Here is a 13,032-nt window from a genome sequence, read left to right on the forward strand (position 1 = left end):
CCAACCAAACGGCTAGACTCCGTATTAATGGCACGGTCTCACATCCATTTTCTTTGACACGCGGCACGCGACAGGTATGTCCTCTCTCCCCCCTATTATTATTAGCCATGAACCCGCTGATAAGACATTTTCAAGAGCAACACTTCCACCAGGGTCTACAATTTAAAATAGGGCCTTTATTAGTCGCACTCTATGCAGACAACACCATTCTCTATGTGCGCCACCCACAGGACCACCTTGAACCAATCATAAGGGAAATACTTTGGTTTGGCTGCTTTTCAGGACTAGGCATTAACTGGCACAAATCTGTAATTTTCCCATTAACAGAAAGCATGACCCCTTGGGACTGTGAATTTACTTTGGAATGGTGCAGCGACTCTGTCAAATAACTTGGCATTTACGTGCACCTAGACGCTGCTAGTATTATCAGCTTAAATTATGGGCAGGCATTGCACAGGTTGGAGACATAGGTGGAACGTTGGCTGCTATTTCCGTTGTCGATGGCTGGCCGGGTTGCTATACTTAAAATGATAGTTCTCCCGAAATCTTTGTATTTATTTAATAACATCCCCATCCCTCTTACTAATCTGGGGGGGAAGAGGCCTTGTGTCCGTTGGCAGATCTTTACTCTTCCGAGTGACACAGGGGGCTACGGGGTGCCTGATCCTTATCTCTATTACTTAGTGGTTCAATGTAGTTATGCATTTGCGTGAATTCACCCAGATGCTCGTATTCCATTCTTGCGACCGGAGGCTGATTTTGTACTTCCTCGGAAGTTATCCACGATGTTACCAAAGGGCATCCCCAGAGTCCTGCGCGACATACAAACTGTCTCCACTAATAGCTGGGCATGGGACAGGTTGCGGAGACTTCCTAGGACTTAACACTCTATATTCTCCGGCTCTACCACTTCCAAATCCTCTATGGCTCCCCATCACAGAGGAAATACTGGTACAGCGCACATTAAATACAACATCACAAAGGTAAGGGATTTATATCCTGAGGATCATATCTTCTCAGTGGCAGAGGAAGCCCGGTTCCAAGACAGATCTGTCATGGATACCTTTATATTGCAACGCGTCCGTTCAGCATTGAGAGCAGCGCTACCCACTTATCTGATTGCACCCGCACCTATGACCCCTTTCACATTGATTATTGAGAGCGACACTGGCGCCGACCTCATTTCCAAAATGTATAGATCATGTTCTAGTCTGCGACCGGTGACTGATGTTAAAATACGCACTTCATGGGAACAAGATCTAGATCGTCCCATTACAGACGATCAATGGGAAAAGCGCTGCAAGGTAACCAGAGAAGTCTCCCTCAACAGCAGGCACAAGCTTATTCACTTCAAATTTCTCCGTCGCTTATATCACACTCCGGCCATGGCGCACAGGATTGATCCCTCCAGACCCCATCACTGCTTGAAATGTTCCGCTCCACACACTGACTTTGCCCGCCTTACGTGGACATGCCCCAAACTACAGACATATTGGGAACAAATACATGACACACTAGGAGATATATTCTCACACCAGATATTGCGCTCCTGGGCTATACAGTTAATTTCCCCCAAAAAGTTAGGAGATTTGCAGCTTTAGAGCTATTACTGGCCAAACGGGAAATAGCGCTGCTGTGGGGCAAACTGTACTGTACCTACCTTTCAGAGATGGTTGCTCAGCTTGTCCTATTGCAACGTTAACTGTGATCTAGATTCTTCCCTAATGCCAAGTGCATCGCGCCCAAAGGACATATGGGGCCCGTACAAGGCATACATTGAACGTGAACGCCAGAAATCTGCCTCTCTGGTTGAAAGTGGAATAGTGCCACAGGGGGTAGGATCAATGTGCTGCTATCTCACTGTCTTTATGTTCCAAAACTTCCCTATATGTGCACTGATGGAAATACCATATAAGTGCTCGGTATGTTTAATGCTCTTTTTTCCTTTTGGTTGCTTTCCTTTTTCTTTTGTGTAGGTCTGGGTGTGGATGGTCCTTGCGGGTTGGGGGGAATCGGGTGGACTGATGGGTCTGACGCAATCCACATTTGCTATTAGGTACACTTAGGTTGCCAAGTGATTGAGCTACATTATATGAGACTCTATATATGTGACGATTGCTATGTGACTTGATATTTGAAATTGTACCACTCTGCATTCTTTATGTATACGAGATGTATAAGAAAATTTGAAAATGGAAATACCACTTTCTAAAATTGCTTTTTCTAAAATAATAATTACAGATCCACCTACACCAATACGCAGGATATATCAACACTATTCCAGACATACCAAACATGGTGACGCTACTCCGTTCATCTCAGGAAATACCACTTAAGTACCTATAGGGGAATTCCCAATGCCAGCCTATGAGACTAGGCCTCACAGCAGTGAGAAACCAAATAGGCTGGTTGTCACTACCAGGACATGCCACACAATAAAGGCACATGTACTACCTTTTACCTACACAGCACCCAGCCCATTGGGCTATGTAGGGACTACCTTATGGGTGACCTATGTGTAGTAAAAGGGGAGTTTCAGACTTAGCAAGTAACTGTAAATGTCATGTCAATGTGGCAGTAAACTGTGCATGCAGGCTCTGCAGTGGTAGGAATGAGACGGGTTTGAAAGGCTACTCCTGTGAGTGGCGTAAGCAGCGCTGCAGGCCCACCCGTAGCATTTAATTTACATGCCCTGGGTATATATGATACCACTGTAAGGGACTTTCAAGTTAATTACAATTGCCAAATATGTGTAAACCAATCATACCATGGTTAAAGGAGAGGATGTACAGTTTTGCACTGATCAGCAGTGGTATAGGGCACAGAGTCCTAAAGCCACCAAAAAGAGGGTTAGAAAAATACAGGAGGTAGGCAAAAGGTTTGGAGATAACCCTGCAAAAATAGCCAGGTCCAACAACCTGCCACCAGAAGAAGTGGGTACAGCTGTTCAATCTCACCCCCCAGCTACTGCTAAAGTTCAGTAAAATCTTTTAAGTGTGCCCACCTCAGTGCTTTGAGCCAAGATCTGGAGAACTGTGTGCTGTGGCCTTGAAGTTAGACCAGCCCTGATTGTGTACCTCATTAGTGCTCCCTGAAAGTTTTCAAGGGGATCCACTTCATGCTTGTGTACGAAGTGAGCACAGACAAAAAGATTGTGTTCTGATACTATAATTTCATTGTCCGATAGATGTCCAGGATAAATATTGTCTGCAAGTACTCAACTTTTTCAATATGGAAAATTAACTGATAAATGCTGCGAAAATGATAGTGTTGATCTGAGACAGCCAAGGGAAATCTCAGAGCAAAGCTGTCATTTTCATTTTGTTTTGTTTTTCATTTTAAAAAGTAGTGAAGCGTACATGGAATATAGAACAACCACCCTAAGTATTTGCAGACAAGGCAGGACAGTCTACTGCTCCCTGGGTCTTCTCCATCTGTCTCTGATGGCAGACTCTCTCCAGTGCTGGTATGGGTAACTAAATGCTCCACAATATAACCATGGATCTTGGAGCTGAGCCTGTGACTGTGACTGAAGTCCGTTCACATGACGTCCTAATGCTTTGCAAAGGCTTTGAGTTTCCTGCAGCTGCGCATTCAGTTGTTTAATTAAACCCTCCTTTCCTCAATTGTCACAGAGAAGGGTAGGGGGAATCTTACTGATCCCCCACCCTGTGATGAGATTGGAGCGTGTGGGGCGAGTGAGGCAGGCTTCCCTAGTGATGGACATCCAGTGTAGGATTGGGCAAAATGATATGATTTGAAGCAAAAACGCTTTTTTGCATCTATTGGTACATATTGAGCTACAAAAATAGCACTAAATGCATGGTTACGCTCATTCCATAAATCTGCGTTATTACGCTACAGCAAATAGCGCTCCCTCCTAATTCGGCCCTTGGCACTGCACGGCTTAAGTCAGGAGTGCTCGAGACTGATTTTAACTGAGTCTGCAATGCATCGTCAAAAGGGTGGCGCTTCAGGGTGTCAATCTAGGGCTTTGAAGACTGTAACATTGTCAGCCTGCAAAATCTGACCGGCACAGTTAGACGTGGGTTGAGAAACGCCTGTCTGCAGCTCGTTCACACTGCCTGACCTTTTTTCAAAGTGAGGGTACCTGTATCAGCATTATTTGTTTGTGTGCAAAGAGAGGTTACATCTTAAAAAAGGAAGGGCAGAGCCCCAACACCCATGGATGCCCCCCACTGAACTTTGTCACCCGGCTAGTGTTGCACCAATGTATACATTTCTATGAGGAGAGCAACAAAGTATAAATGCCTAAATTCAGATAAGCATGTATCAGTTACTCTGATGTACCTTTTTAGTGCCTCTATGTATTTTCTGCCAACCTACCTAATTTCTTGGAATTCACAGTCTGGCAAGTATGCATCAGTCTCCATCAAGACCAACCTGTGCTTGCATCTTGTACCTTGACTTACATCACCTCTGACCAGTGCTAAACATGCTCAACACTTCTGAGAACCTCAACAATAATTTACACAACTTAATATGTATACAACTTATATATATATCGCTGCTCCAGTTCTGCCAGTTAGAATCCGCACTCTGTCCGAGTGGGTGCCGGTCCAAGCGGCGGCGTGCCGCTTTACGTATTTGTTGCTCCACTGCCAAACAAGGTCGACACACTGGCACTCCCAGTAAGTTAAACCTAGTTAGGTTTATTGCACAAGAAAAAGTAGAACAAACGCGTTTCGGCACTTGCCTTCGTCAGGACCCACGTATGCAATTTTTCAAATATGTGTAAGAGAAGAGTAATGCCCACTGTACAAACTCTACATTAATATGGTTCCTTGTAATACGTATGAAACGTAATGCTTTTGTATACACAATCAGAAAAACAAGTTTGCTCTATGTGAAAAGTGAAAGGAAATAAGTGATATTTTTAAAATGTATGCAAAACATTTTTGTTGATTTATGGTCTGAGGTACTTTAGGTAGCAGTCCCACAAAAGATAACCTTGGAAGCAAAGGATTTCAGAAATGACTATGGCATACAGATGACACATGGCATAATAAACAGGAAGTGTAACACTTAGTTTTGTCTTATTATTTGATTTATTATTACTGCCACCCCCAATGACTTTATGAGTGCCATGTATTTGTGAGCTTTTGTAGAAATAAGTAACATTTCTGGTTAAAAGAAAATATGTTAATTCTCACTGTTTACATTCCAGCATGCTGACACATGGTTGATCGAACATCTGAAGGAAAAAGGCCGGTGCACATTACTGGGTAATAATGCGTCCTAAATTTAGATGCTGTTTCTTCTAAGGTGCATCAGCCTCATGCAGAAGATTAATGTGGCAGTAGCCAACGCAGTGCTCATTTCTGATGTCAACTTATTTGTTACCGTTGTGAAAAAGGCTATTCGCTGAAAACGAAGGCCATTTTCCTGTGAGATACTTATTGGTTCGAATCATGGCTGGTGTTATGGCTTGTAGAAAAAGAAAGGCTAAGTTCTCACAACACTCATTGGAACTGCTTGTTGACTCGGTTGTAGCAAACTATGAACTATTATTTGGTGCAAAGTCCCATTGTACTTCCCTCCCTGTTAAAAACGGTATCTGGCAAAGTACCCTGCAGAAAATAAATGCTACATCGACCACCAAACGCCGTTTAATTGACATTAAAAAAAAATGGCATGACCTGCGCAAGAAAGTGCGTGAAGATTATAATAAGGCACTGACACAGTGGCATTCCAAAGGTTTTGAGGCTAAGTACCCCTTGGTGCTCAACCTCAGCAAAGTTGAATTGAAAGTGGTGAAGACGATGAAACTTCCTGGTATGAACGAAATAGATGGAACGGACACCGCCGCCGTAGTACTTTCAGAAAAGGAACAGCCAGGTCAGTTATTTCCTTTCTTTCTATGAAGCAACAAAACATAATAATATCTTTCACTTTATGACCAATCTCACTGAGTTTTCCTTTTCACAGCCCATGCCCCATCAATTGACCAGTTGGATACAGAGCATGAAGTGTTGCTTGCACAACAGTCACATTTGGAAGTTGAGCCTGAAGAGAAAAGTATGGCGGACACTTCGAACAACAAAGTTATAATTTTGGAAGTCGGAGAGAGTGATGGACATTTTTCGTCAAGTACTAAAGTTCTGAGGAATGTGCAGCATGTGGTTGACTTTGACAATAACGTAATCATGCCAGAGTGGTATGTTACTGGGAAATCGGGGGCAGTGAAAGATGTTTGCCCAGCAAGAAATGTTACCATGGCTGAGAAAATTGCGGCCATCGGTCCGATTGAAGATGCTTTGCCAGGCAGAGTGTTCGAATCGGGTGGAATGGGTCAGAGGGCACAAGGGTACGGAATGGGATATAACTCTGCAATGAGTGCAGACGGTCTACATAGGCAGATGGATGACATTTATCATATGGGTGAAATGGGTGGAATAGATTGCAAGGGTCAAATAGGTGGAATTGGTCAGATGCTTGATAGGTCGATGGACAGTCAAACAAGCAATGCATGTAATATGGGCCAAACGTTGCAGTTTCAAGAAAAACTAGCGCATAATACTGAACAGCAGCGCCTTTTGATGGAGACAATGAATCGTTTAGTACACCGCCACACAGTAACTATGAAAAAGCACCACATGACCTCTCATCTAGACAATGTGTCTTCTTTACATGTATTGATGCAGATAGAGAAAAGTATTGATAATTTGACAAAAGCGGTCACAAGCTGTGTAAAAAGTAATGTACACATCCAGAACGAGTTGACTTCAATGCATGGTACTCTAAAAGACTGCGTTGAAAATAACACCAGGTGTATGGAAGCTATAAAAGATATACTTGCTCAAACAGTAAAAGTGCCCAACGAGAAACAGACCATAGCAGTAATAAATGATGCTTCTAAATCTGCTGATGTTTTCCCTTGTGAGCAGAATGTGCAGGATCCCTCAAAAGAGGACTGCTCATCAGACTCGAATGAACCTTTGCTAACATCACGCATGAGGCGTAATCAGTTTGGACCTCCTCCAAAGAAATCAAAGTATTGAATGTTAGCTGTGGATGTTCTTTTTCCGTATTACTTCGCAGGCCTCATTTAAATTTTTTGAAAAGGGTGTATAAATGGTTTCTTGCGTGTTTGTGTGTACATACACATGTAAAGAAATATTTTATACTCCTGTTAAAAAAAAAAAAAAAAACCTTAGTTTGAGGAATATTATTGTTGCTATGTTATTGTCCCCAAAACCGAAAAATGTGCCAGTTATGATTAGTAAAACAAGCTTTTCTCAAACGTACTACTCATAACTTCACGCTCGATGTTACAGATCAGCTCATAAATTAAATCAATATCGTCATTGGTAACACTATATATCAAATTACCATTGCCATTATCAGTGATGTCAATAAAGCCACTCAAGGATACTGCAGCTCACAGTCTACTGGGCTCAACCTTTGGCTACCCACCTGGCTCTTGCCTAGACCATATGATGAGGTAGAAGGGGTACCTTGGCCAGACTGTTTTGGTTGCTCCTGTTATGCTCAGGACACATGGTCTGGTTTTTAGCCTACGCTTCTGTTGCGAGAGAAACAGTGCAGAAGTCACAGCCTGTGATGGTCCTGTCTAGCAGTGCCTGAGCATAAGGCTTGGTTCTGCAATCGGTGTCCTTATCTCAATACTCAACTGAGTTTGGCTCAATGCACCTAAATGTAGAGCTTGGCTAACTGAAAAACGCCCTGTTGTTGGCACCTAATTCGCAAGTCCCATTAAACATGCCGTCAGTTATGCTCATTGGGTACTGGATATTGATCTTTGCTTTTACCCATGTCCTGCACTCAAGAATCTTAACCAAGAGCCTACTGGGCATAGTTGTTGGCTGTGCCAAGTGGGATTTCGGTGCAGGCCGGCACTCTGCACCCTTTCTGCAGAGTCTGCTGGGCATTAACTTCAGTTGTGGCCTGTCTGCCCTGGGGGGCTGCCCACTGGGCAAAGCTGAAGATAATGCCCAGGTGGTCTGGGTGCGGAACCTGATCGTCAAAAAGGCCCTGACCTCAGAACTCATTTTTCCAGAGCCTATTTGTGTAGTCCCTTGACTTTACCCAGCAGTGTGTAGTACAGGCCAACCTTCGACCAGGCCAATGTTCAAGGCTGCAGTCTCAGTGATGTCACTGATAATCTCGGATGACAAAGGTGATGTTGCATGTGATAAGAGAGTTGATGTTGTGTAGCTAACCATATATGGCAAATGTAAGTGTTTTTGCATCCTTAAAAAATGTGCCCCTGAAGCCACTGTGCAGAAGCTGGACGTTCTTCTACATTCTATGCCCCACTACAGTGTCTGCCAAACCCAATATGTATGGTTTTGGCTGAGCACAGCAGCTGTGGTGCACTGTCCCCTCTGTCATTCCTCAAATTCACTTTACTAGCTACAACCTGTGCCCAGCCACTGCCCTGACTTCACCCAATACCTATTTAAGAATTTAGAGTGTTTTACTTTGTTGTTTAAACCTGTGGATATTCTAATGACAGCAGGTTATTTTTCCATAGTCTTTAAAACCACATGACCCATTTCAAGATGGCGGCCTCACTGTGTGCCAGATTTGCTGTCTCCTCTGAATTTGTGGGTACTGCAATGACATTTTTTCCTGTTGTAGCCAACTAGGGTGCTCCGATTGTGGGGACGGCTTGAATCAAACCCTGTCTCTCTAACTGGAATCAATGTGTGAAAACATTTAGGAATCTCCCTCCAGAACCATCCCACTAACCTGTGGTGTACCTCGTGGCTCATATGGGCACCCTTACTGTTTATATGTTGAGCCTACTGGGTAAGACTGAAAGCCATCCCTAGTGGACTCTTTAAATGTAGAGGACTGGATCCATACCTGATCAGAAGGCTACACTCAAGCCGAGAGGACAGGGCCAAAGGCCATACCTGATGGGCTCTGGGGATGGGGTGGAAGCAAATTCTAGATACTTGTTCCAGTACATCAATACAAAACCAAAAATACTTGCAATAACGTGAATTACAGTTACTAGCTAATAACAATACTTAAAAAGATTTACCAAAATTCATGGAAATTCCCCTGCAATCCCTGTTAAAGTAAAGTTATGGTTACAGTCCAAATATCTAGATGCACTGAAATTATCATGAGTTACTCAATTTCTAATTCCACCCCTTCACTTGCTTGACCTCTCATATTACAATTCAATAACTTCATTATTGATGACATCATCTACCATATGATAAATAATATCAAACATAAACTCATTGATAGCTTATAAATTACGTGAGATTGAAATAGAAGTCGGCAATAAAAGTAATCATTAGTTGGTATCACTCTGCCACAATTTTACACAGTGAAGAAAGATTGCACGAACGCTGATCCTTCTGAGGTGCCCTTGCTGCAACTTTATATGGAGACGAAAGGATGCCACACCATTAATATGAGAGGTAGCGAAGAATACGTAAAAGTTGTACAGTTATATGACCCTTATAATTAGTATCTTCAATAATAAGCATACTTATTTAAAACCTATTATCTAGAACATGATGGCACATTCTAGGTACATAGGGCATTTGGGGAATATGTTAACAGTATTATGCAAGATATTGTGCTTTTTTGTAAGACCATGGCAGCACATCCTGGTCATATGTCAACTAGTTTTGCTTATTTTAGTCATCATCCAGAGGTGTTAACTTTGGTTTAAAAGCCATTTAGATCCTTTAGTGGGCTTAGAAACTAATAACATCTGGAGGATACATTATCAGCATTTGGGTTGGGTAGATATGCAGATAAAGCAACTGTGGAAAGTGAACAAGTTAGCCATTTGGGCATTCAGATACTGTAACTGCAAATGAGCTATTAAGAAGGAATAGTGATAAGATTATAGAACAGCTCTGAAAAATCATTTCTGTTTTGGGTCACTCTTCTCCTTTGGTTATTATTGGAAATATATTCTTAGCAAAAATGGTAACATAGCCTTCTGCCCACTGTAGAGGGCTATACCAGCCAAGGAAGACCCATCCCAGTGTTATAGGCTCGGACCAAAGGCGAGGGTCTACAATAGGGAAGCATACCTTTTATGGGCAGTATACCAACTAGGTCAGGCTATAAGACTATCGCAAATTCCGCCAAATGAGGTCAGAAAGCCCTGAATAAAAAAAAAAAAAGCAGCCTTCTGGGAGACGTATGGGTTTATACATTTGAGGCACAAGTGCTTTTCACAAGATCCTGCTGTGCGTCTACCTGACAGTTGCCAGTGCACACTACAGGAGATTTGAAAGTGGGCAGAAGTCATCCCCTGATCCTCCTTGGACTCTGCCAAACAGTTTTTCTTTGTTTGGCAGAGCAGCTGGAGATAGGAGCTGAGGAATATTCCACCACTCCACGTTCCAAGGCTCCAGTGGCAGAGATAGCAAAAGGAGGAGGTAAGGGAAAAGGCTCATTGTGTGCCCTCCTCTACAGCCTCTATCTCTGTCTTTCCCGAGCACAATCCGCAAAGTCTGTGGAAAAGCAGGCAGTGACAGCCGGTGCAGCTAAGAGCGGTGAGGCGGGGTGGGGGAGTCGACAGACGACGAGAGAAAATAAAATAAAAAAATTAAATTATGAATAAGCTGCATTGTCAAGTTGGGGATGCAGCAAGCGCAAGGTAAGTGGTTTTCTTTTCTTTTTATTGCATTTTCCCTCGATCATCGTCTTTTCACTCCCCCACCCCACCAATCTTACTGCACCAGCCGTCACTGAAAGAAGACAACAGAGAGAGTCAGAAAGTAGGGATCAGCACATTGGGAAGTTGTCTACAGAGGGCCTATACCCGTGTTTATCATGGATGGTTTTACATTCTCCAAGTCTGACTATACCTTTTTGCCTAAAAGAATGTTTAACCCCTTCGATGCTGGCCCGTTTTCGCCGCTGTGCGGTAAACAAACTAACAGGGCGGGGCCGTGACGAACCCCAGCCGTCATCCGCACACGAGCACCGCGGAGCGTGATGGCTGGGTTCGTCGCCAGCATGGGAGGGGTTAAAGAATGACATCAAATTAAGTTGATGTTGGAAGGATCTTGCATTCAATTAAGGCGATAGATACTGAAGTTACCTCGTGAGAGTAGGAGACTGAACCTCCCATACTTCAAGGCTTGTTATCAAGTAGCACAACTTCAGCACTCTTTGCGCTAGCTTAGCGAAGCATGCCATTAGGAAAAAGCTCTAGGGTGAGCTGTATAGTGCCATACAACCTTTCAGCTGAGCCATTCCTCCAGACCTTTTATATTTAATCTGCCTGAAGAGCAAGATATGGTGTTAGCATTCTCATAGAATTGTAGGATGAATCCCATTTAGCCTGTGCACCACACTTTGAGGCTTATCCTCCTTTGGAGGTTCATAAAGTTATCACTGTTGCAAAATGTATAGAAGGAAAATGTACTACTATTTGGGACTTAAACCTTAATGGCATGTTCCTTACATGTTTGGAAAGACAAGATAAGTTATCTACTAATCCAAAGACTGTCTACAGAAGGGACATTGGGAGGACATCAGACTATGGTATTCCCCCACTCAGTATGTCAATGGCTACATATTACAACCTAGATGGCATTTCACCCCGGATGCAATAGCTATGGTCTTAGTGAGTTAATCTGCACTCTTTTGGAAGGAATGCACCAATGGACAAACATTCATCTATATCTGGTGGCTGTAATCCACAGAGCAAATGTTTTTGTTTGAAGTACTTCGATGAATAGTAATGCCTTCACTATAAATGTGCTCATGGTTCTCTTTAGGATCCGTATGAGGTATATGCATGCTATGCTAAAGACTCTAGGAACCCTTCTAAGGGAACAGAGTCGAAAGAAAATGGATGAAACACCGACACATACAAACACAGTCCAGGAAAATTAAGACGTAACACCGACATATAGAAACACAGTTCAGGAAATTTAAGACATAAAGCCATTTCTCCATGTGGTGAACCACAGACCGTATTACTATGAGCATATGGGAGAGCCTAATGGTGAACAACCTCCACTCTACCACCGTGGGATTTCAAGTATATGCCAGTAGAAAGGATTGATGTTCAGAGAGTATCCCAGAGACCCCTTCCTCCTTTTTTGCCAAAGGTGGCAGGATTGATGTGGTATGGCTAAAGCCTGAGTGCAAGGAGAATGAGATCACGTCCTTTTTTTTTTTTTCCTTGAAAATTAGAATTTAGACTTTGCCAGACATCTAGAACACTATGAGCCTGAATACGAATTGCACTGAAAAAGTTTTGCGGTTAAACTGCATGACATTTTACCGTTTCCGCCCAGAAAATTTTCCCTTCTATCGTGCAATTACGAGTCCAACCGTGGAATGAGAAATTAGTATGTGGGACCGATTTTTAAAATTATTATTTTTTTTTTTAATCTTGATTGTAAACTCACACGGAAAGCTGTATTCTGAGCAGGTAGTAGATGTATGGCAGAGTAAGAGTGGGACAGAGAATGGGCAGTTTTTCTCTACACCGAGGGTGCGTCCCCTGCTAGAAAAAACAGATGGAATGATGCTAAAGCCTCATACAATGTTTCTACCCGAATTACTAGTCGGAAAAAGTGTGTTTGATACTCCCATACCCAGTTAAAATGTTGCGAACTTGTGACAATGATATGTGTATTTGATTTTTAATAAGAATAAAGGGTATGAGAAATATATTTCCTTTGTGGTTGTCATGATTAACCATAACATGCCCTGGAAGTGCCTCATTAGCAAATGACAACTGCATAAATTGCTGATTAAATGGTTTTAATGTCTAAGATTTATCTGATTGCATCCAGTACATGAACTGCAGGATGTCAGAGTTTGCATGACATGTTGGTATGAGAGAAGATAGGGTCTGATTTAGAGTTTGGCAGATAGATTAATGCTAAGATCAAAGGGGAATGAATCACTTGTGTCAGTAAACCAGAGTCTCAAGGGGATTGTATTGGAGACCCTCAACCACAGAACCACTTTATGCAGTATATCTTGATTCTCCGCCAATGTGGTTAGGTGGATAGTATCAACATAGGGTCTATCATTTGATGGTGA

At 42.7% G+C, this 13,032-nt stretch overlaps 1 protein-coding gene across 1 annotated transcript in view; it reads left to right on the plus strand.

Annotated features, from left to right (window-relative positions):
• The window catches only part of LOC144768745 (uncharacterized), a 39,211-nt gene extending 26,555 nt beyond the window's left edge, over positions 1 to 12,656 (plus strand). The window contains exons 2-3 of the mRNA XM_078652632.1: positions 5,189 to 5,859; positions 5,950 to 12,656. Of these exons, the coding sequence (XP_078508758.1) occupies positions 5,433 to 5,859; positions 5,950 to 7,022 (1,500 nt within the window). The 5' untranslated portion in view covers positions 5,189 to 5,432 and the 3' untranslated portion in view covers positions 7,023 to 12,656. The remainder of the gene's footprint in view (positions 1 to 5,188; positions 5,860 to 5,949) is intronic.
• Positions 12,657 to 13,032: the final 376 nt, after the last annotated feature.

Source organism: Lissotriton helveticus, chromosome 7, assembly GCF_964261635.1.
Source record: "Lissotriton helveticus chromosome 7, aLisHel1.1, whole genome shotgun sequence".
NCBI classification, from domain to species: domain Eukaryota; kingdom Metazoa; phylum Chordata; class Amphibia; order Caudata; family Salamandridae; genus Lissotriton; species Lissotriton helveticus.